We start from the raw sequence: 23771 nt of genomic DNA, 5'->3' as shown, positions 1-23771 counted from the left end.
TCTTGCTCTAGAATCGATTTAGCGCTTTACCCGACACAATTGTCCATCTTCACGTTTCCTATTCACTTTCAGTCATTTTTCTCACATTTTGCAAAGAAAAATACACCACAAAACTCGTCAGATCACAAGCCTCTTTTACAACCAATTAAATTTTTACACGGCTTATTTTGGCCAATCCTCGACTGAAAAATGATCACAACCGTCTTTTTTTTTTTTTTTTTGTCTATTTCAGACCTTTTTTCTCATTGCAACTTGAAATCCACCCATAATGAACCTAAGAGTAAAAACATTTTTTTGCTTTGTTATCCCACGAAATAGTTGAAAATGACAATGTTTCGCACTTCGAAGTATAATTAATGCTATTACTTAGCTAGCTTACCGACTTTTACCTCCCTTTCCCACGTACAAATGATGATAAAAAGTCTTGTTTACGGGTACGTACCGTATGTACGGCTTGAATCGGATTTGTCAAAGCACTTCCAGGCTCACTTTGACTTTTGCTCTTGGCACACAACACGCAATATCCGAGAATTCCTCAAGGCGCACGTAAAGATGGCTATCTACAATATGGTCCTCCTGGCCACCATTGCGTTTTTGGTGAACACTACTCCATTGACTGCTGTGCACCCGATTCCACGGAACTCTGTGGCTGTTGATCATCCAGCTGCTTATGCTGACAGTGGCACCCTCCCATCAAGGCGTTTGAGAAGTACCAAACTATCGGACAATGGTGAAGAGAGGGCGGGGCTTTTTCAATCGAAGGTAAATAAGTCCATAAAGCTCCTTAAATTAGCGAGCGAAGGACAATCTCCCGCCAGCGCGTTCAGCGCACTACGGCTCACAATGGGAAAGGGCAACGTTATTTCGAAGTCCGAGTTTGGCACATGGTTCCAGTACGTCACTGCGATCACCAATAAGAACGACTGGGAAAAGGCAACACTTGAGGTTCTCTCAAAGTATCACACCGATAAAGCACTGATCGATATGATTCAAAAAGCGAAGGGCGGGACGAGAAAAGAAACTGCGACTCAGCTGGAGAATGCTCTGTTTGGCAAATGGTTCGACGAACATTTTTGGCCAAAAGATGCGATGGAAAAAGTGCTCAAGGTCAACATGAGGGATACTGAGGCTAAACCTTACATTACGAGAATCTGGGACGCATACAGCGATTACTTCTACAAAAGACGTCCAGATCTGAAGGTATTCTAGTCAGCAGTCGATTTGGGAAACGAAAAGTGATTTTGGTGGCTAACTCATATGCTCGTCATTGAAGACAAAACCAAAAAGCACATGGATAGCATTAAACAAAACGAAAACTCAGGAGTTCATTCTGGAATATTTGCTATTTTGTTTTGTAGATTTACAAGCTGCTTCCCAGTACGCGTCCTAGAGCAGAGGGGGTCATGGGTATCTTTTCACTGTCAGTTCGCGATTGCTGACCATCTTTACTAGTCGGTGCCACAATGTGATTAACAGCGGGAAGAGCAACTCCGCGTGGTCTAATGTGTGTCATTCGATCGTACTCGTCATCTCCGAGTTCAGCATCCGCTCTCGTGGAGTCACCACCGCCAATGTCCTCCATGCATCCATCCGCGTTCTCCACCGTGGCTGCCGTGGATGGTACGATACTCGAGTTGTTGCCGAGATGGATAATTTCCCGCAGCTTGCGGTGGAACCGATCTCGGTACGGCTTCGGAGGCATGGCAGATATCCCGTCTGGGTCTTTTCTAAAGAGGACGGTTTTCATAAAGCGCTCGAGTCGCTTGGACCAATTCCACGTCTGCAACATATCGATGACTCCAATGTAGTAGAAACCCGGGCCGATCACCACCTCCGCGGCACGCAGACACTGCGTTGACTGCTTGACACGTTCTGAGTTCCCTGTAGACTCACTATCGGCTTGTTCCCGTGGAAAACCTGGCTTACCCGTGAAGCTGTCTGGTGGTAGAAATACACTACCATCCCTGGTCAGAATGTTGTGCCGATTCACTAAATAGCTCACTTCTATCACTCCCAGAAGCAACGAGTAGTCCATGACGCCATGTGTGCACAAGAAGTCACTGTCACGCATAAGTTGCGCTAGTAGTTTCCGTCCTGCATTCTTTCCAAAGCGCAACTTCATCGTGAGGTCCATATCCTTAAGCACAACATTCGGTTCATGAGGAGCCCCTGCACGGTTTGGACACACATTTCGACGCAGTCTGTCGTTCGAACGAGTGTTAGTCTCACCGCAACGGAAGCTGAGATTGCAGTGACGACACGTGGCTTCAGCGCCTCGACGAGGTTTCTGCGCGTTGCGATCTACCCACGACCCTTTGATATCGTAGCGCTGATGGATCGAGATGCCCTGCTGCACGTCAAAGACGTTCTCCATGACCACGAAATACGTCGGACGGCCATATAATTCAAGACAGTAGCTGCCGTGGAAACGCGTGAGAAAGCTTTCGCCGTTCTGCTCCTCAATGTATACAGTATAGTCGTTCAGAATACCATGTAGGAAAACACTTTCCGAGCGTGTCAAGGACTTGACAACGTAGCTGCGATCTGATGAATAATAGACAAAAGAGCCACTTGCACCTTCACTGACTTTGGGCGTCGTACAGGACCGTAAAGACGAAAGGTATGCGTCGTCGTCGATGCCGTAAAAACGACGAATGCGCTGAAATTCCAGTGGATGAAACGCTGTAAACCGACATTCATTCAATGCAGCATCTTCGGGTGATGGTTGTACCATGAACGAGTACTGTGCTGGTCCATGTTCAGAGTGTTGATCTGGCTGCTCAACACGTGAGTGTGACGGTGGATACTGTCCAAGAGTACTGGTTATCCTCACTGCCTTGGCGATGCCATGGGTTGTATAAAACACAAGTTCGTCTAGTAGTGCCAAGTTCATCTGTGGCCGAACAGCGTCGTCATCTTCCTCTTCCTCATCCTCTATACTCGAGAGCTTCTGGCTCCTAGTGCCGTCGACCACTACACTAGATTTCTGCTTTTTGTGTTGCGGACGTTTATACAGGCACCACAAAATGAAAGGTACACTGCCTCGATATGACAGCAAAAACGCAAATAATCGAGAGAGTCTCCGAGCTTGTGTAGCTGAGGGAGTAAGCCAATAGGCTCCGTATACTCCCCAGAGCACAGCTGAATAGGCAATCAGCGTCACAGTCGTCACAAACCCTTCACGCAGCAATACTCGTCGATTGCGTAAAGTTGCAGAAACGCCTCGTCGCAGTCGTCCATAGGATACCAGCGTCACGTATAGGTTGGCAACCATCGAAATGGTAGCAGGAGTGACGATGAAGACCCAAATGCCGGTGGTTGATCCACTTGGCTGCTTATAACTGATGTGGTCGCTTCGTGCCTGGGTATCTGCTCCTACCCAACAGAAGTTGCCTACAGCCACAGGAGATCCGAAACTATTGGATACGCACATGATAACAGCACTTGCAAGGGCTGTGACGTGTGCAATACCCTGGTACTTGTGACGATTCAGGCGTGGTGACGTGAACGGGTTTGTCATCTGCCCAATGCAACACGTTAATGATTTAGAAACAAAATATACTGTTAGCGATCTGTGACGTACCAAGTAGTATAAATCTAGAGCAGTGCAGGTCGTCCAGGCGCTAGAGCACATGATTAGGTACTCTCGTGCTGTCGATAACTGCAAGAGACCGTGAGTCAGAAGCATATACAACGACAGTAGCATCGGTAACAAGACTTTTGCGTACCCATCGACAGGAAAGATCGCTCCCAACACCAGCACCTAATCGGTTCCATGCCGGTTCCAAAAGAAACGAAATCGCGAGGCAGAACTCACACAGCGCCAAGTTTAGGAGTAAGATGTGCATGTGTCGGCGATACCACTTGGTACTGAGATACGAAATTATGATCACACCACACATTGAGAGGGATCCAACTGATCCCAATAAGAGGCCGCTTTGAATGCCCGTCACGTCGAGAATCTCGTCGTAGAAGAGCAAAGCACTAGCACCTAGCAATAAGGATAGTATAAAAACTCCAAATGACATAACCAATTGGCTCTTTTGAGCCTCCGCCGTAGGAGCACGTAGCAGATCTGCTACCACACGAACACCAGGCTCTGCAGGTGGAGTTACACTCCCGCAAGGACTTAAAGCTGCTGGGGGCGGTGCTTCCTCCTCAGCGCGAATTTTATTGACATCATCCGTCTCATTGCATCCCCGCGTTTGTGTGTTAATAGACTCTTGTCCTCGTTGACTGTCAAAGATGAGCGCTGGCTGCCGCAGCTCGTCGTCATCCAAGCTCGCATCCACAGCTGCCGGAATCATCAGCACGTACGGCGAAAGACTGCGGCGAAACAGGATGGCGAATGAGAATCTCCGGCGATGATGTGACGAGACGCAAGTGAAGAATGAGCCACAATCAAGAAGGAAACAGCACGTGCAGGTTTAGTACGAATCCGTTACGTTGCCTTCGTGTCCCTTCATGTGCAATCTGCGACGTGTGAGAAATGGCTACATTATATGACGTGTACGCCCTGCGGATCCGGACAGTAGCTGCGGAAAGCGTCCCGTTGCCGCTGACGCTCCTCACGGGACGGGTAGGGACTGGATGGGTGCATGCCAGCGTAGGTGAGAGAAAAAGTGAAAGTGATGACACTCCTCTTGATGAAAACTTGGAGTTCAACCAGTCGATATGTGTCTGCATTTCTGTGGCTTACACCAAACAGTGTGGTGCACCTAAATTCTATCAAACAGCATAGCGTTTATCTACCCGCTTAGTACCGGTTTTTTTACGGTTAAATTGTCCGATAGTTAAGTCCAGAAAAATCGGTAACTGTTTCAAATCCGGACACTGTGAAAAAGAAACAGTGTATACCGATGTATACTTCTTGAACACATTGTGTGGCTCAATTCGCTTGTCATCGGACAGCCATGACGTCTCTGCTGCTGCGTCCATCGCAGCTTCTGCTACGCTCGCAACGTTCTGCGCTCGCTCCAATCCTCCGTAAGGTACTTCCTCCTTCTTTGCTTTCATTTCTGCAGCTTCAAGCGACTTTGAACCCGCGGTAAAAGACCATAACCTCTAATTCTCACAATAATGATCTTTGTTTAACAACAGACAGCAGCGTTTAGCTCATCTGCAGGCAATTCCAGCTCCCCATCAAGCCTCACGTCGCTGCAGAAGGCGTCACTTGGCCTGGCTGCTATGTTCGGCGGTGGCTACGCTATCGGCTACTTCTTCGGGCCCTTCCCGTCGCTCGAAGACCTCACGGGCGTTAAGGCTGTAAGCGGAGCCCCCGAGTACAAGGGCGAGCTCATCGTAACAGACAAAGTATTTTTCGATATCGGCATCAACGACGACTACGTGGGCAAGATCGTCATGGGATTATACGGAGAAGTACAGCCACGAACGGTAGAGAACTTCCGTGCACTGTGTACCGGCGAGAAGGGCGCGTCTCGTGCAGGCCCGCCGCTCTGGTACAAGGACTCCAAGTTTCACCGCATCATCCCCGGCTTCATGTAAGATATTGATGATTATTATTTTTAATGTTTCAGGAAGCTGATTATTTATTATTATTTTTTTTACAGGATCCAGGGTGGTGACTTCACGCAGCACAATGGACGCGGTGGAGAGTCGATTTATGGACGTCGCTTTGACGATGAAGACCTGAGTGTGCCTCATGCTGGTCCCGGTACGTTAAGTATGGCGAACGCTGGCGCTAACACGAACGGCAGTCAGTTCTTCATCTGCACGGGTGACACGCCATGGCTAGATGGCAAGCACGTTGTGTTTGGACGTGTGTTGGAAGGTATGGACGTCGTGGACATCATCTCGAGCTGCGGACGACGCTCTGGCAAGCCCATGGCCGACGTCAAGATCATCAACTGCGGTGTACTGGAAGACCAAAGTGGCGCTGCAGACAAGAACGAGCCGAAGCGCTTGACGCGCGAAGAAATGCAGGATCGCCTGGACTCGCTTCGTGAGGTGGAAGGCAACTTTATGGCGCAGAAGGACCAGATCGACCCCAGCATGTACAACCAGCTGATGGCTGAGATCAAACACGAGAAACTTCGTATTAAGAAGGAGCTCAAGAAGCCTCAGCCGAAGGAATGAACTTAATCGTGAAGAGGGTAAACGAAATACTGTCGAGCGAGAAACGACTTGCATTATGTAGCGGTACACTGGCATGATCTGGCCCGGCTTATATATACATGGTATATATGGTATGCGGTAGCCAGTGTAGGCAGCGATATCGATCTTTTTTGTGGAATAGTACGGATACCTCTCGATAGTCAAGTCGATCTCTGTGCCGGAGCCTCCTGTCCGGAGATCAATCACTCGAAAGAATTCTTGAAGATTGTTGTGCTCGAGCTGCGTGGGAGAACAAGAAGATAGTTGAGGTAATTGTGCTAATTTCTCAAGCAGATTTTAATGGGCACAAGCTATCAACCCGGTCGATAACTACGTGGACTTGAAGTGTACGTATACCATTGAACATGTATTGCACCTCGCCAGACCAGCTCATTTCATGACGTCAGAACACAGTTGCAACTTTTGCTGTCCGTGAATCTTGAAGAGGTCTGAATAGTAAAAGCCTTCGCCTTCAGTAACCGTACCACAAACAAGGTGACTCCTGGTTAGTCGCTTAAATGCAATGTGAAACTATTCAATTGCCTATCCAAACGTGTGGTCGATGACCCCGCTGAAAACCTTTTACAATTCCCTTTACGACACACCGAAAAACAACGTGGCTAGTTCTTTACATGAACTGAGCAGCGCGATTTCTTAATGGTATCTGCGAGTAAATGTTCGTAACCCACAAACTATCAATACTGCCTATGCAAATTCGAACGGCACAAACCACTCAGCGAGACATTTTCTAGATGTCAGCGCTAAAGTTGCGTTACCAGCGTTGCCTCGAAGAATTAAGCACCGAAGCTCTTTCCAGATAAAGATCTCAAATACTCCACGAGTTCCCGTTCTGACGAGCTAAACGAGCGGCCAACGTATCCGATACAAGTGGTTTAAACGATCGATCGTATGGATCCGAACGGATCATCCGATCCATTGGAGGACCCGAAGCTAAATCTTGAAAAGGCTAATGGATGGAAGTCTTAAAACGTTCAAGGCAGAAAGACTTCAAGTTGAAACACTAGGCATTCGGTATTTGGACAGCTCGAAGACACACCTTTGTACGACAAACAGGTTGTTTCTGCGATGAATGCCCTTAAAATAGGGTTCGCATTTGCTCTGACGGATTTACTCAGGATTTGTGATGTATTTGCTTAATCGCTTCAAAAACCTTGAATATCTAATCTCTCTTTCGAATCATGGAGAAACATGGCGACGGTGGTCAATACATCTGTATGCTACGAGTGCTGACTCGAGACCAACTGGAAGGTGTGCCGCATACCATAAGCTACATGGCGTACTTCCTGCGACTATTTGCTACCACCACTTTTCATTTTGCCGTTCGTCTGACGTCGCAACACCCTCAAGGATTCAAATGGTTCACTCCGTCGTGCCTGCCCTCGCTGTGGCTACCACCTTGTCAAGCATGGCGCTCCTGGCTCCAATGGCTGATGCACACCAGATTGTGCTGCTCCCGGAACCCCAATGGACGACTAATGACAAGGACACCAAGTACAACCCGTTGGCGTTCCTTGAGAATCAGGGCTTCAAGACGCAGGAGGACTTTCTATCGTGGCGCAATGAGAACAACTACAAATCTCTTCGTGACTTCATGGATAACGCAAAGTACGAAGTGACCAGCGGTGCCGACTTCTCCTGCGGTTTTACGGACCCCAAGGGCACCCCGCAGCCCATTCCGGCAGGTAACGCCATGCGTTCCACCGGATACACGCACGACGGCCCGTGTGAAGTGTGGCTCGACGATACTATGGTGCTTGATGGTGAAAACTGTCACGAGAAGTTCCCTGGCAAGGACTACACTGTGGACTACTCGTCGTGCAAGGGCACGTGCACGCTCCGTTGGTACTGGCTGGGTATTCGCTTCCTCAAGAACCAGTACTCGTGGCAGGTGTACAAGGCCTGTATCCCGCTTTCAGGCTCGGGCGAGGCGACACCGACGACGTCGGGATCTGGCACTCAGGGGACAGAGAGAACGATGCAAGCGACGCCAGCCCCTGAGTCTCAAGCGCCCGCTGCGGAGACGCCTTCGTGGGGTGGAAACGCTCCTACGACCTGGGGTTCACCCACGTGGGGCCAACGCAGCCTGCGTAACTAAGAGAGGCTTGACCAAAGCACCAGGCTAGACCCATGTATGTGTTTGTGAGTTGCGATTCTAAGTCGCTAAAATACACTTTTTCGTTGTCGTACTATTAAAATATGTTTGGGATATTGTGGTGGCTTCTAACGCTATTTGTTATCTTGGTCTGTGCTATTACTGCATGGATCATCACTTTTGCAGAAGAATGGATGGATTTCTAGGTCTGTTGGAGCGTTTACCATCCGGTTCAAGCGAAATCTGCCTGTGGATGCCATCAACTCTTCTCACCATATTTTCCACCAGCAAAAAATTAACAGTAGCAATAACTGAAGAGATTACGACACATTGTTTGAAACGCGAGCACGTTGACGTACTCCTCAACAACCTTAATCACTTAGAACGCAGGTCAAGTCGTATACAATCAGGAAAAATGAATTACCGAGGCTCAACTCGCAGCTTCTCATCGCTACTAGCATACCTCAATTACACAAAAACTACCGTGGAAAACCCGAAACAAATCCGCTGTAACTTACATGCGGAGGTTCTTCTGGGATCCCGATTCAGCCTTCTGCGAGCCAGATCCAGCCGGCAGCGATCCCGCGGGCGCTCCTGCGCCTCCGGTGAGCGGGATGCACGCCTTGTACACCTGCCACGAGTACGAGTTCTTCAAGAAACGCACACCCAGCCAGTACCAGCGAAGCGTACACGAGCCCTTGCACGACGAGTAGTCCACAGTGTAGTCCTTGCCAGGGAACTTCTCGTGACAGTTGTCGCCGTCAAGCACCATAGTATCGTCGAGCCACACTTCACACGGGCCATCGTGCGTGTATCCGGTGGAACGCATGGCGTTGCCCGCCGGAATGGGCTGCGGGGTGCCCTTGGGGTCCGTAAAACCGCAGGAGAAGTCAGCGCCGCTGGTCACTTCGTACTTTGCTCTGTCCATAAAGTCGCGAAGCGACTTGTAGCCGTTCTCGTCACGCCAGGACTTGAAGTCCTCCTGCGTCTTGAAGCCCTGGTTCTCAAGGAATGCCAACGGGTTATACTTGGTGTCCTTGTCATTCGTCGTCCATTGAGGCTCCGGGAGCAGCACAATCTGGTGTGCATCAGCCATTGGGGCCAAGAGCGCCATGCTCGACAGAGTCGAAGCGACAGCAAGCGTTGATAACAGCGAGGAAACCATTGAAGACGTCGAGACCTAAAGGTTTGCTGTACAGACGGCAAAACCGGAAATGGAACGAGCTGGGACGGCAGGTGTATTACAAAGTCGATCGTATGAACGTGGACCGTGCTCTCGAACCACGAGAGCATGATACTCGAAAGCGATGATGGGACTGTCCCGATTATCGACCCCGATCTGTAAACTCCTTGGCCAGTGTGACTCAGTAAATGTAGCGTATGTAGTGTTCGGTTCAACGGTGGAACTTCCACCGTATTCTGTCAAGAGCCATCACCCTTGCGGCATGGACAAGTGATAAAACCAACGCTACATGCCCTCGATGATGCAATCAAGAGCTCTGTAGATAATAAATAAGGTCATTTATTTACCTGTTAGTGGATACATGCTTAGCTTCAATCTCACAACTTTTACGTGAAGCAAATGTGATCTTAGATTCTTAATACCAGCCGGCTTTGCGGACATCAAGAGAGCTACTTAACATATTTTACTGATGTTCAAGCACATATAATTTGGTCGACGCGATACTTAAGTATACCACATATACCTGGATTTGTTTTAGCCCTTTTAAGGAAGCACATGTTGTTTGATAATCGAATATACCAGTGCATAGTATCTTGAGAAAGATGCATTCCACTTTCCAATGCCTCGCCGCTGGTGGGCTACGTTTGGGTACTTGACTTTGTCAAAGCTTATCGAAATACTAGTACGAAGTAGAAGTGTGTAATGGTGTACAAAGCATGACAGCAAATCTCGTCGATATTTTAGCCGTAATCTGACTCTTCGTTTGCGAGCACTTTGACCGTGGTTTACTTCAAAGTATCCTGGTTTCCCGAAGTCAACCTTATTTAGGGATGACATGTAAACCCCACTTCGGGAGTGTGTGTGTGTGTGTGTGTGTGGGGGGGGGGCTAAGCAAATTGTGAAATTATTTAACACGCATCCAGTGAAATGGATAACCCATATGGAAACTACAGTCCATATTTCTATAGCTGCTTCTTATGTATTTAGTTTTGAGACTAGCGCATCGCTATAATATGCACTATCCCCACAGCAACATCAGCGAACAACTCTATTTCGGATTTTCCGCACACATTTACAACTTCGCCCGATAGTTAATAATGAAACTGTTCCTCGACCTTTGCCAAATGTCCTGACGCCTGACAAATATTCGTTCACGTATTATCACGCACGAGTTGGTGGTACTTCGACTGTGCAGTCGTTTACTTCGGGACTCAAAATTGGCCTGCCCAAGAAAAAACCTTGTAATACGGATAATAATATAAACGAGATGGTGGGAAGACCTGAAACTTTAAAAAATAAATAGCTAAACTTTGAAAAGCAATGGGATCAGCGATGTACAAAAAGTTCACTTCGGGATGATTGGGGATCATGGGCCAATTTCCCGAGATGTAGGTTCGGAAGGATCTGTTGATCACCGATACGCATTGACGATTTACAACATCACAACAACCGCACATTCGCGTCCGCATTTCTTCCCAAAATTCAAATCAAGCGAATTTTAGTAAAATACTACCAGGTATGCATTGTTAGACAGTTTCACTTCTTCATAACACTTGAATAGTAGAGCATTGTTTGTAGAACGAACGGCTAGCATCAAATAAACTGCAGTTGGCTTCTCGACGTTACTGCTAGGACTTCTGCCATCAGTGCACGATTCTCCATGCATCAACATCTGGGAGATAACAGAGCGTCTAACTTATCTCGGCTGTCGCTCGTTTTGCAGCATAGCAAGTCGGATGTGCTTTGGTCTATTTACGGGAATATGTTTACGATGCCCCATACCTTATGAAGCAAAAACTTTAACCTTTTTTAAAAGACTAAGTATAATAGAGCACTCAATCTTCCTATCAACCGTATAATTACATGTAAGTATACCTTTAATGTCCTCCCTATTTCTGTTCTTTCAATGAGTAAATCTTTCAATTCACCAAATTCAGGGAGTTTTTTTGTTGTATTTGGACAGAGGCAAAATGTTTTTAGGTTTACGAACCAAAAAGGTTCGTAGTATGGCTTGTATTGATATATAATAGCTTACTTACCATATATTGGATGCATCTGTGTGTACAGTCTGCTCTTGAATACCAACCGAAGTACATGAATACAGCAACACAAGTTGTGCGCGAATGCACTACATCCCATGATCAACGGCCAATCTCACTTTCATATCAATGGAAAAACGAGGCGAGAGAGCCAGCCATACAGCCACCGAGATCTTCGGTCCAGTCGCAGGCACGCGACTTTGTTCGTGACAACTGATCATGAGAGTCACCACATCGCGTTCTGTAGTCTGACCGCCTATTCCGACGCCCTTGTGTATAATGGTTTATTCGCTTGTATCAACGCTAGGCGTCGCTGCCACCCTATCGAGCATGGCCCTCCTGGCCCTAACTGTTGATGCACATCAGATCGTGCTGTTGCCTGAGCCCCAGTGGACGACCAACGACAAAGAAACCAAGTATAACCCGCTCGCTTTCCTCGAAAACGAAGGCTTCACGACCCAGGAGGACTTTACAGCCTGGCGCAAAGAGAATGGCTACAAGTCGCTTCGTGACTTCTTGGACAACGCCAAATACCCGGTCACAGATGGTGCTGACTTCAAATGCGGTTTTACGGACCCCAAGGGCACCCCGCAGCCCATTCCGGCGGGCAACGCCATGCGTTCCACCGGATACACGCACGATGGCCCGTGTGAAGTGTGGCTCGACGATACTATGGTGCTTGACGGCGACAACTGTCACGAGAAGTTCCCTGGCAAGGACTACACTGTGGACTACTCGTCGTGCAAGGGCACGTGCACGCTTTACTGGTACTGGCTAGGTGTGCGTTTCCTGAAGAACGACTACTCGTGGCAAGTATACAAGGCCTGCATTCCATTGACGGGAGGCTCAGGAGGGACCACTGGATCGGTGGCGACTGGATCTGGATCCCAGAAAAACCTTCGTTAGTAAGCTGAATGGGGGCTGATCACTTCTTCGTGGAAGCTTTGGTGTCACGCAGGGGACCAGATCGATGCGTAATCTTCGCAACTAGTGCGTGTCGTACTTGGCTGCATCACCACGGCCCTCGTTCTGCGGAGTGGCGATCTGTCCTGTCACGTGGAGATTAGCAGAACGCGTACAATACATTTATTTGTCAAGCGTGAAAGCAAATGCATTTTATACTGTACTTGATAATAAGTACACAAAGAATACGCGTTTTGTTTTTCAAAATCTCTTACTTCGAATACATATGATGCGTAAAGTTTGCTACATGTAGCATTTTGTATGAGGCCAAAGTGGCCACATGACCATTTTGAGTTGTTTTGGAATCACCGTTAAAAAAAATACTACAACGTAGTAGTTGAAAGTTGTGGGTCAGCGCTCTATAAAAAAACTTTCGAGGGAACAAGGTTGATAAATGCGAACTTGTGGCAGACGACAGCGGCGCTAAATGAGCCATCACAATCCGATCTTATCCGGGCCACTTTTGATAAGTTGAGAGGACCACGTCAATTTGGTCCGCCAAAACTACTTTCGATCAATCACGATAGCCAATTAGAACGGTTCTGTTCAACCTAATTTTAAACAGAGTTGTATGATATGGAGAACATTCTCTGGGAAGACGCAAGGGGTATCACAACCGACACTATTCTCGTCTCGGCACAGAGCAGAATGAAGAAGCCTTTTTCCTCTGAGCGATAACCCGCCGCACCACGCCCTTCATCACGGCTGGTGTGGCAAACAAACACTTTTCCCCATACGACTAAGTCCTCGCCATGGAAACAACTTGTACCGCAGTTAGAAGATGCAGATAGCTAGTTGCAAAAGTATTATCGGCAAAGTAAGACCCAGCGATACCAGGACTAGTGTGCGAACGCGGATAGAGAGCCCCTTTAATACTGTAATTTCTTCGTTCGTGTGGTTACCTCGTTCTTTCCCCGCAATTTTATTTTTACGATCCACCGCTAACGTCTTGATTATACGGTTTGATTTTTGCATTAAAATAGTATGATTTCGCCTAGCTTCATTTAGTTTTTTCTGCCAAACAAAGCAGTATATTGATATTGCAGCAAGTTGATGTCCACACTTTGCTTTAATAATGAGGGATGTGCTATCGCCATTCAGTCTTGGTACAAACTGAGGCCAAATATTACATGCCCACTTTCAATTCGGCATCGAGTCCCACCTATCAAGATGTCTGTCAAGTCTAAATGTAGTTGCTTATTTTTATCTATTGTATCCGTTCTCGGGATGGTATCCGAAGTTGCCAGTTTAAAGCCGACTGATCCAGGTAGTCCCGGAGATATTCGAACTAACCGGCGCTTGAGGGCGGCAATAGACAACTACGGCGGTGAAGACAGAGTAATATCTGGGATTACGAAGATAAAATATCTTACTCAAACCGGGGCGAAGAAACTGCAGACACCCGTTGAGAATGCAAAGACCAAGTTGAAATCTGTTGTGATGCTCACGGTTGGTGCCGACCCGACTAAAAGGCTTTGTTGTTGAGGGTGTGTCACTGAGGCAGTTGGAAAATGTGAGGAAAGTAGTGAGAAAATATGTGATGGAAATTGAGCTAGACGAAGAAAGAGAGAGAGAATGCTAGAGCTCACTTCACAAAATACAAACAGCAGCACAAGCTGCCTTTCCCACCAACTTCGAGTGCTCTACGTTACTTGCTGCAGGTGCAGACGCTTGCTTACCAGTGCAGTTTACAAGTAAATCTAACAATCCTCTCACCACTGACAATAACTTCGTGAAACATAAAGCTGATCAGGTGGAGTTGCCACAGTTGTTCAGTAGTAGAGAATTTAAACCATGAGGCGGCAGAAGAAGCGATGGTCACGACTTTCGAGACTCGCTATGGCGACGAGAGCTTGGCACAAATGATAGCTACTGCCAAACGAGGGAGACGCACGGAAAGAATTGCCACTGACAGGGAAATGTGCAGCTTGGAAAGTGGGTAGGTCTCAATGCTTCACAACTAGCGTGATGCATTTCTACAATATCAGACTTGAAATCTGTACTCCTTTGGCGACTTCAAGTTGAGGTATCACTTTTTGCGTTATCAATTGACGGTCAATCCGTCCACGTGTAGCTGCTGACTTGATCGATGTTTGCGAGCAACGACACCATTTGATTGGCTTCACATGGCCTTGTACTTGGTCGTGCTCGTAAATTCCGTTGACTCACTTACGGGCTTTATTGACGCCACTTCTCCGTATGCCTGTTGATATTTTCCTGCAAAAACGAGTACACTCAGATTAGTCATATTTCACCACTAGATCCGATCGAAAAAATACCAACAAGTCTGTACGAATCTTAGACGATTCGTGTCATTCATCAATTTACTTCGATCTTTACAAGTCAATTCAAGTGTTCCAACAGCGATGAAGATACAATCCGCAGTCGCTGGTGCACTCTCTCTGGTTGGGTTAGCCTCGGCAGCAGACTCGTCGTGGCATGACCTGGCTGTCTGTTCCTCACTATGGTCGGTACCTCTACCGTACCGCCTCGAAAGAACCTTTCTTCTGGCAAGCCGACACCGCCTGGGAGCTCATCCATCGCCTCAACAAGACGTCCATCGATTTCTATCTCAGGACCCGTGCCGAGCAGGGCTACAATGTCGTCCAGACGGTCGTAATTTCAGAGCTGAACGGTACAACGCGCACAAACTTTTACGGTGATCTACCGTTCAGCAACTCGGATTCCACCAAACCGAATGAAGCGTACTTCGAGTTGGTGGACTGGACGGTGGACCTAGCTGCAAGCTACGGCATTTTGATCGTTTTGGTCCCCACGTGGGGCATGTACGTGAGCGGCGGTTGGCACAATTTCGACCGCATTTTCAACGAGTCGAACGCGTACAAGTGGGGTCAGTACATCGGTAACCGGTACCCTGGTTTGCCGAAGATTCTAGGTGGTGACTCGAACGCTCTGTGGTCGTGGAACATGTCCGCGGTGCAGAATGCGTACAATGAAAACCCGGATCAAGATTTGGTGAGCGTGTTGGCTCCCGTGGAAGACACTTCGTCTGTTTGGTCGAGCATGCGTCGTGGACTCAAGGACTCGGAAAGTCAACACGGCTACGATTCGTTGGTGATTTACCATCCCAACAACATGTGGATCGTCAAACCCGAGGTGGTCCGTACGGTCATGTGATGTTGCCTAACGAAGAAGATCGAGTTTCTATCGACACGTTCTCGCCAGCGATCGGCTGGGACTCGACCAAGAAGTTATTGATCTAGAGAATCACTATGAAGGAGCTCACGACAGTTTTGATCTGGACAAGGTCATCTGGAATGCCTCGCACATTCGCACGGGTCTGTACCATGGTGTATACAGTGGCGCGTCGGGTTTTACTTACGGTGCCAACAGTGTGTGGCAAATGTACGAGCCACGGACTGCTCTGCTTCGCGATAGCGATTGGTTCCCGGCGCAGATCAACCAGAACGAATCAGGATCTTGGCGTGAAGATATCTACTTTGAGGACGCTACCCAGGCTAAGTACGTCACCAAGCCTCTCAGTGGCCTCTCTACTGCAGTTCTGGAATCTCTGGAGCCCGCTCGAGAGCTTCTTTCTAGCCCAAGCAACCACACTGGAAAATCGGTCAACACGTACGAAGGCACGCGTTACATTTCCATCTTGGCTTCAAAGATTCTCGACCGCTTCTACGTCTACACTGGACACGGTGACTCGTTCGCTCTCGATCTTGGGGACGGTTCGCGTAGTAGTCGCTCTGGAAGCGCTACATGGCTCTCTCCTCGGGATGGTCAGTACTACGCGAGTTCGACCGTGGATGTCCCTGCGAACAACGCCCGCATTGACTTCTACCCTCCAACTACCGGTGGCATCGACAACGACTGGCTGCTGGTACTGGAGTTTTAAGCTGGCGAGTCTACGAGGGTAAAGTAGCGTTGGTAGTAAAACTCCCAACCTGACAAGTTTAGTGCCATAAGTACTGTCCATTCTTTTTCTTCTGCTGTCGTCCAGTGCAGTTCAATGGATCACCTCACAGATAGTAACAGAACAGATCTCATATTATAGTTGAGTAGATTTTTACAGTAGGGCGTAACAAATCCACGTCGTACAAACAGTCATTTATCCGTTCGAGATCGCCTTTCATCATTAAGTACCGGTAAGATATTATTCCATTGGCGACTGTATTAAAACTCACAGAAGTTGAGGGGTGGCGATTAAGTGAGCTCCATCTACATGCCCTTGATGCACTTACCAGTTGTAAATGCCTGCACGCTGCAACCAGATCTCCCTCTTGAACTTCTCCGTCAACCATGCAACGTGTATGTATGCTCATGCTCTAGACCGTGCCGAGGATCACTCCTACAGTGCAGGGAAATTGTAGAGGTTCCTACGTTGGTTCAGTTGGTTTCAGACCCGTCTATTAGCATAGCTGTATGAAAGGATTTCACCCTTTTCTACTCAAAAACCTATCCTATAGCTATGCTAATAGAAAGGATTGCTCTCAACTGGATCAACGGAGATACCTAGCACAGTGTCCATGCTCGAAAGTTGCAGTCACTTAATTTATTTCGGGGTACCGTATTAGTACAGCACTAATACTAATCGTACCTTGCACCATCGCATGTAAGATACTCCTTGCTACAGATTCCGCCCTCTAATCCGTCCCTCCAGTCCGGCCATAACCTCTATCGGATTTATATTATGCATTTTTGGAGGTCGTTTGAATTTCAATCAGGCGGGAAACGCACTTTTGAATCCCTGCGCGGCAACAAACATGGGGCGCTGGCTGACCATCAAAGATAAGCGTGCTCTCATAGCGAAAGCGGGTGAGAATCCTGGAATGACGCACGCCGAACTTGCTGAGTGGTCGACCAAAACGTACAATCTTGGTCGACCATTAGCTAGAAGTACTGTGAGCGACATCCTTCGGAAGGCGCCGCAAACCATGAGCCCCGCACACGAGGACACCAGTAGGCGAAAGCTAGTCAAGGTGACGTCAATACGACTTGAGAAGGCGCTTTGGGCGTGGATTGCCCTGCAGGAAACGCGCAATATTGTACTCTCAAGAGAGCTAATTGCGATGAAGGCAAGAGTGAGCGAGGCAGCAGTGACGAGAAAGAAGAGCAGCGAAAGCTGCGACGTAGATATCCATGAGGTCGTTGCTAATACATCAGCTATGCGCATTTGAATGCAAATCAAAAGAAAAACCTTTACACTTCATATCCTGGCAAAGGGAAGAGAGTAGTACCTCGGACGGATTGGAGGGCGGTACCTGTACTTCTTTGGTATGTACCGTGATCACTGACATCGTTTGATACTGCCAGGTCTCGTTGAAGTCAAGTCTTTCTCGTCTCCGGCTGTTATGACTTCAATAAACAATCAGCACAGCAACATTCGCGTCGTGGATGCAGGCGGGAACGGAACCGCAACGCAAATCCCAATGTCGGTTCGCTTTCTCATCCACGCACCTTTGGTTTGATAGTCGTAAGTGACGATTGCCCCGAAGACTGTCTTCTGCCTAGTGTCATTATCCGATTCGCCTCATCCAGCAACGATGAAGATCCAAGTCGCTCTCGCCGGTCTGTTGTCGCTTGCCGGCCTAACATCCACAACTACGGCCGATCCGTCTTGGCACAATCTGGTCATCACGGCTCCACGATACGGAAGATACCTCACCCGTACCGCGTCCGGAGAGCCCTTCTTGTGGCAGGCCGACACCGCGTGGGAATTAACCCACAAGTTGAACAAGACGTCCATCGATTTCTACCTCAAGACTCGCGCCGAGCAAGGCTTCAACGTCATCCAGACGGTTGTGATAGCTGAACTGAACGGCACAACCCGAGCCAACTTTTACGGCGATCTGCCTTACAATAACTCGGACACAACGCAGCCTAACGACGCGTACTTCCAGCTCATTGACTGGACCGTCGACCTGGCAGCAAGCTACGGTCTTCTCGTCGCTCTTGTGCCTGTGTGGGGTCGCTGGGTCAACGGAGGCTGGCACAACGATGAGGAGTCGATTTTCAACGAGTCAACTGCCTATGAATGGGGAAAGTTCCTTGGTGACCGATATCCTGGTCTACCCAAATTTCTCGGAGGTGATTCCGACTGTCTGTGGCCTCGAAACACCAGTAAGGCCATGGTATCCTACGCGACGGATCCTAACGTAGACCCTGCCACTCTCCTTGGTCCAATTGAGGACACTACGGACATTTGGGTCAGCATGCGGTCTGGTGTAGAGGACGCTGAGACGGCACACGGTTACGAGCCCGTGATCCTGTTCCACCCCACTGCAGGCTGGATCTCTAGACCTGTGAACACCCCAGAGGCATATGCGCACTGGATGTTGCCTAAGGAGGAGTTCCGTGTGTCTATTGACGGAGCGCAGTCTGGCCACGCGGTACCCGAAGCGCTTGGTGGGTTTACCCCATACACGACTTGGGACTCGACCAAGAACTACGAACTTATCGCTACTATGCTAGACTCCTTTACGGGTCCCGTATTGGACCTTGAAAACCATTACGAAGGCGCGTACTACAACTTTAACAAGAACTTCCCTATCTGGAACGCATCGGAGGTCCGTACGGGTCTCTATCACGGCGTTTACGGTGGTGCCGCGGGCTTCACTTACGGTGCCAACAGTGTGTGGCAAATGTATGAACCTGCTGCTAATCTACTACGTGAAAGTGATTACTACTCCCCGGCGGCCAGTCAGGACGCGTCGAGCTCTTGGCGAGAGGATATTTTCTTTGAGGGGGCGACCCAGATCCAGTACATCACTAAACCGCTGCAAAATCTCTCGATTGAAGCTCTGGAGCAGCTTGAGCCCGCTCGCCAGCTCCTTGGTAGCCCTAGCGGATACCTGGACACCGCTGTGAACGCGTTCGAGGGCACCAGATACATTTCTGTCCTCGCGTCGGAGAACCGTGACCGATACTACGTGTACACCGGTCATGGCGATTCTTTTAGTCTGAAGCTTGGCAATGGATCTGAGCGATCTGGTACCGCTCGTTGGTTCTCCCCTCGCGACGGCCAGTATTATGCTAACTCTACGGTTGCCGTCTCTGCCAGCGGCAACGGTACGCGTGTGGACTTTAGGCCTCCCTCGGGTGGCAGCGTCGATGATGACTGGCTTCTGGTGCTTGAATTCTAAATATCCGTTACATGAATAGGAGGAATGTAAAGGAGATGATCGAAGTAAAAAATGATAATACGACATGGAATGATACTATTGTTTTTTTTTGTCCTGTTTACTGTTTTGTCCCAGCAATCTTCCAAATGAGTCACCAAGAATTCGGAGCTAGACTGTAAAGCCGAAGTGTCCATGCGGTGCGAAGGGTTCACCAGTCTTCATTTGTTGTATTGGTCCGACCTCAAAGCCTACTACTATAGTAGTAACAGAAATAGAATCTACATATACTTGGCCGTTTAGTGTTAGTCCCTTTCACGTCGTGGTCGACCAGGAAGATCCCCAGCAGCACATTCCGATGTGAGCAGAGCTTGTCCTAGTACGACTGATACGTCAACTAGTCTCCCAAACAGCTGAAGCATGGGCGACACTAAGTTGATGTTGGGTTGTAGACGTATGATACGGCCGTTGGCTTCATCGAAGAGGAATGTCACTGTGCAATTGCAGTCAAGGCGTTCGCCAATAAGTTTTTTGTCCAGTACAGACACTTTGCCTCTCCCTCCTTTAGGGACTTTTAGATGAGGAAACACACATCTCACCGTAAACTCATTGATGGTCAAACTGAGGGTGGCAACTGCAGACACGACGCCTGCTGTCACAGCCTCAACTCGCTTGAGCTCAAGATGGGGCTCTTCAAAGTACAGAGAGTAGCGTCTCCACTGGTCCATGAGTGCATTGATCCCTCTCAACTCTCCCATGGCCACATCATGTACGAACGACTTCTGCAGGAACTCCAGGGTCCGCCGCGTCTCAGTGTGCTTCATCATCTCCTCCATACTCGCCAATCGCCAGGGGGATCGAAAGCCGTCTTCTAAAAGACGGAATACTTCTCCAATAATGGTCCATGGACTTTGGTTGGTTCTCCGCTCGAACCGAATGCTTCGTCGCTTCACTTTTAGACCTTGAATCTCCTCTTCCAATCGCTGGTTTTGCTGTTGGAGTTCGCGTCTTCGATTGAGTTGCTTATTCCGATATCGCGCTTGATTCGCTCGACATTGCTCTCGTCGAATGGCCTGCTTGTCTGTGAGGGAAGGTGTCGTCTTTGGCTCGAGTCTGGGGCTAGCTGAGCTTGACTCTTCAGTCATTACGGACTCGGACCGCTTCCGAAGCATGAGACGCGCCGATTCGTCTGCCGATGATGTGGTACTGAGATCAGGTTGAGCTGTGTCGAGACCAGGATTGGTGGTGCTCGGCGACACGAGCGCGCTAACTTTCATTATCGATTTTGTGGACAAAGTTTTCTTGCGGAAAGAACTAGAACCACTTCACGCGATCATGCTCTGGCGCGTGCCAAGTGGGGGTTTATTGTCGAGACTGTAAACTCGCAACTGAACTTGGACAACCCGAGAGGACGCTAAAAAGCTTGCCCAGAGACAGACACTTTGGCGGTGGATCTGCAAATCTGCAAAGCCATTTGGAGCTTGAACTGCACCAAATGCTACAACTGTACTTTAGTATTGGACGCCATCATCCACAGAGCAAAGTTTGCCTTTGAGCCGCCAACGGCCGCACAGACATCGTTGGGAAGTGCTGCCGATCTTCCATAATCACACTGGGGAATACAAATATGCACTGTATACTTCCATTAAACTACTATTTTAACCAATTGGTGCCCTTGCACCACAGTTTGCGAACGAAATACGTGGATATTGCGAGCAGCAAAGCCTCACTTCCGCATGTTCAACTTCGACGGACACGAAGGGGTCCTGGCAGACGCTGCAGCGTCATTCACCTTGAAGATAATCCTGTAGCCATTTTCAAAACAAAACTCAATTGTTTCAAATTGAAAGTACATAAAAGTTTTTGAAAACTGTGTACGACTTTGAAAGCCATGAGCAACATGTTCTCATATTGCTCACTCATCATTCAGCCGTGTCTCTTGCTCGATGTGGTTGGCGTTTGGTTCTCATTTTACGAATGCATGTTAACCTTGTTGAAGCGTACACTGCCCAAGGATCACATCATATTGAAGTCACTTCAGTGAAGTGAACGCTGTTAAACCAACGTGCGGTCGTGAGATCACGCTTCATGCTGACTCCCCTCCAAGATTCGCTAAAGGCACACACCCTTGTTTCGTCACGAGGCCCCTCCTTTTTTATGGACGGGCAGACCAGCAGGAAAAATCTCTGCAATCCGCAATAATGACCTTGGGGTACCCAGCACGCACCTACAGACATTAGGGCAACGAAAAGCTCTACGTGGACGTGGCACAACGTCCGCTTTGTTGTTTACCAGTATTTGTATATTAATACACGGGCCCTGGGGAACGATTATTGGTTGGAATCTGCATGTACAACATTCCTGGATGCAAGATCGGCTTCTTTACAGAGCGGTGATCTAAGACAAAAGATTATCCGTTAAGCAATTCACAAATCACAATCTCAACAGTCCTGGAAATTGTTGTATCTAGCGACCAAAACAGTTCAGCATTTCAAGAGAGGACATGTATCTTCAAGATGTTGGAGCATTACACTCTAAAACTGGGTGAGACAATTATTGAGTAGTAAAAAGAGCCGTGGAGGGGTTCCGACGATCCGGCGGCAATCTTGTCTAGGCTTACATGTACATGAATAATTAGCCTCACGGCGATGGTCGAATGGCCGACAAAAATAAGCAAGTTTCTCCTCGCTCTCTCAGCCCACACACAAACTGCGTAGTAAACACAATATCACTCTCTTTTTTTCTCGAGCTAAAGTAATTCCCGAGAAAATTAAAATATTAGTGTGCAGCAGCAAAGTGATTTTTTTTTTCTTGCAGCAAGTAGGATTATTTTGCAGTGCTCTGATTGGTCAGAAAACTAGGGCTACACAACGCTGGGATAGGATCTGATCCCTTTGTTTATTACCTGTAACTATCTAGTACCTCGGATACATGCTCATGAACCACAAAATACAGTAACAATCTAACTGGAACTATTCTCAATTCTACGCGTGCCAAAACTGTAGAGGTTCGCAAAGAGAGAGAAGGTGCGATACACGAATGGGCATCGTTAGTCATGGTATCTAGGTCGAGGAACCAATAACGTACTCGTGCATTGGTTGAAGAGGCCCTACAGATCTTAGCATTATTCTTAAAAAAAAAAAGCATGCCCGCGAGGAAACGCATCTACTGCACCTGATTCGCAGCCGCGGCATCTGCTCTGTCGCCGCGTAGGAACCAATTTCAAATCGATTAAATGACCTGTGGTAATATATTTTTGGTAAATGTCACGCTCATGTATTTGCCTTTCAGTGTCTCCTATCATTGAACGCAGAACAGCAAATATGAACCTAGAGACGTGAGAAGTATACATCATAGAGGATATCGCAAAAAGATTCCTGTCGATTATGAGGTACCGATGAGCTTCCCTAATCAAGTACTTCTCTGGCCCGCTTCAAAATGACGCTTTCAATATTTACCGATAACTTTGAAGCCTGACCTTGGCAGAAAGCGGTAAGCACACCATTGAAAAAACCCCAGTCTAGCGCACCTGAGCATATATTTTTGTTGCTCTAGCAACACGTACGGATGAGCACCATGCGCTCAAACTCTCCACAACTTGAATCCCATGAGGTTTTTCAGTCAATATTTAGCGATATTACACCTAATTTTAAGGACGATTAAATTAGACGATTAACTTCCATAGGATGTACCCGTGCACGCAGAAACGAATGAGAAGCTCTAAAATTTGGACGCAAAGAGAGCGAATTTTATTTCCAAAATCCGGGGCATAACGGTGAGCCACCAATTAAAAATAACCAATCAGAGAAGAGATAAGAATTAACCTAATATTTATGCTTTCCAAAACATGAAATTAGCTATTGAACTTAATTAAGAATCGAAAAGCTGGCTGTCCCCTTCTAATACGGCATCGGTTGCAACTTTCACCGACACAGGCATCTTGCCATTGACTGCTACGTGTTTGCTCACTGAAGTCGTATTGCAGGTGGGATGTCCTTTTTATCGGGGGTTCTTGTCATCGGCGTGACTGGGATATTGAAGTTTGCGGGAAAAGCGTTCATCAGTGTCAGAATTAGTGGTCGGGAGACAAGTATAAGAGCTTGTCACTTTTAATCCAATAAAAACAATTTACTCGGTTATGTGCGATTTATTAAAACCGCAATCGTCATTTTGAAGCGGGCCAGAGAAGTAAATGATTGTGGTCGTTGTTACGGGGTCACACAGCACCTTGCGCTGAGGAAGTAGGCTTCCAAGAGCATACAAACTCTAAG

General features: G+C 47.9%; 10 protein-coding genes across 10 annotated transcripts; 7 read left to right on the top strand and 3 right to left on the bottom strand.

Annotated features, from left to right (window-relative positions):
* Positions 1-552: 552 nt before the first annotated feature.
* PPTG_10639 (hypothetical protein) lies at positions 553-1338 on the top strand (the record flags this gene model as incomplete). Its single annotated transcript, XM_008906026.1, has 1 exon — positions 553-1338. The coding sequence occupies one exon, from the start codon at positions 553-555 to the stop codon at positions 1207-1209; it is 657 nt and encodes a 218-aa protein (XP_008904274.1). The 3' UTR covers positions 1210-1338.
* PPTG_10638 (hypothetical protein) lies at positions 1321-4472 on the bottom strand. Its single transcript, XM_008906025.1, has 3 exons — positions 3729-4472; positions 3584-3661; positions 1321-3520 (listed from the first exon to the last, which is right to left on the bottom strand). The coding sequence occupies exons 1-3, from the start codon at positions 4305-4307 to the stop codon at positions 1361-1363; spliced, it is 2817 nt and encodes a 938-aa protein (XP_008904273.1). The 5' UTR covers positions 4308-4472; the 3' UTR covers positions 1321-1360.
* Positions 4473-4835: 363 nt separating this feature from the next.
* Positions 4836-6647, top strand: PPTG_10637 (hypothetical protein). The gene is made up of 3 exons (XM_008906024.1): positions 4836-4991; positions 5101-5501; positions 5571-6647. Exons 1-3 carry the CDS (start codon positions 4914-4916, stop codon positions 6094-6096), a joined length of 1005 nt encoding a protein of 334 aa, XP_008904272.1. The 5' UTR covers positions 4836-4913; the 3' UTR covers positions 6097-6647.
* An 807-nt stretch (positions 6648-7454) lies between these two features.
* Positions 7455-8322, top strand: PPTG_10636 (hypothetical protein). The gene has a single exon (XM_008906023.1). The coding sequence runs from the start codon at positions 7490-7492 to the stop codon at positions 8228-8230; it is 741 nt and encodes a 246-aa protein (XP_008904271.1). The 5' UTR covers positions 7455-7489; the 3' UTR covers positions 8231-8322.
* Positions 8323-8741: 419 nt separating this feature from the next.
* On the bottom strand, positions 8742-9341 carry PPTG_10635 (hypothetical protein; the record flags this gene model as incomplete). Its single annotated transcript, XM_008906022.1, has 1 exon — positions 8742-9341. The coding sequence occupies one exon, from the start codon at positions 9339-9341 to the stop codon at positions 8742-8744; it is 600 nt and encodes a 199-aa protein (XP_008904270.1).
* Positions 9342-11692: 2351 nt separating this feature from the next.
* On the top strand, positions 11693-12528 carry PPTG_10634 (hypothetical protein). The gene has a single exon (XM_008906021.1). The coding sequence runs from the start codon at positions 11729-11731 to the stop codon at positions 12353-12355; it is 627 nt and encodes a 208-aa protein (XP_008904269.1). The 5' UTR covers positions 11693-11728; the 3' UTR covers positions 12356-12528.
* Positions 12529-14851: 2323 nt separating this feature from the next.
* PPTG_10633 (hypothetical protein) lies at positions 14852-16401 on the top strand (the record flags this gene model as incomplete). The annotated part of the gene is made up of 2 exons (XM_008906020.1): positions 14852-15510; positions 15569-16401. 2 exons carry the CDS (start codon positions 14852-14854, stop codon positions 16275-16277), a joined length of 1368 nt encoding a protein of 455 aa, XP_008904268.1. The 3' UTR covers positions 16278-16401.
* Positions 16402-17086: 685 nt separating this feature from the next.
* PPTG_22757 (hypothetical protein) lies at positions 17087-17585 on the top strand. Its single transcript, XM_008906019.1, has one exon. The coding sequence runs from the start codon at positions 17146-17148 to the stop codon at positions 17557-17559; it is 414 nt and encodes a 137-aa protein (XP_008904267.1). The 5' UTR covers positions 17087-17145; the 3' UTR covers positions 17560-17585.
* Positions 17586-17910: 325 nt separating this feature from the next.
* PPTG_10632 (hypothetical protein) lies at positions 17911-19596 on the top strand. Its single transcript, XM_008906018.1, has one exon. The coding sequence runs from the start codon at positions 17926-17928 to the stop codon at positions 19522-19524; it is 1599 nt and encodes a 532-aa protein (XP_008904266.1). The 5' UTR covers positions 17911-17925; the 3' UTR covers positions 19525-19596.
* Positions 19597-19805: 209 nt separating this feature from the next.
* On the bottom strand, positions 19806-20777 carry PPTG_10631 (hypothetical protein; the record flags this gene model as incomplete). Its single annotated transcript, XM_008906017.1, has 1 exon — positions 19806-20777. One exon carries the CDS (start codon positions 20775-20777, stop codon positions 19806-19808), a length of 972 nt encoding a protein of 323 aa, XP_008904265.1.
* Positions 20778-23771: the final 2994 nt, after the last annotated feature.

This window comes from Phytophthora parasitica (genome assembly GCF_000247585.1).
Source record: "Phytophthora parasitica INRA-310 unplaced genomic scaffold supercont2.22, whole genome shotgun sequence".
NCBI lineage: Eukaryota > Oomycota > Peronosporomycetes > Peronosporales > Peronosporaceae > Phytophthora > Phytophthora nicotianae.
Note: the sequence above shows the minus strand (reverse complement) of the source record. Positions and strands in the feature narration are given on the sequence as shown.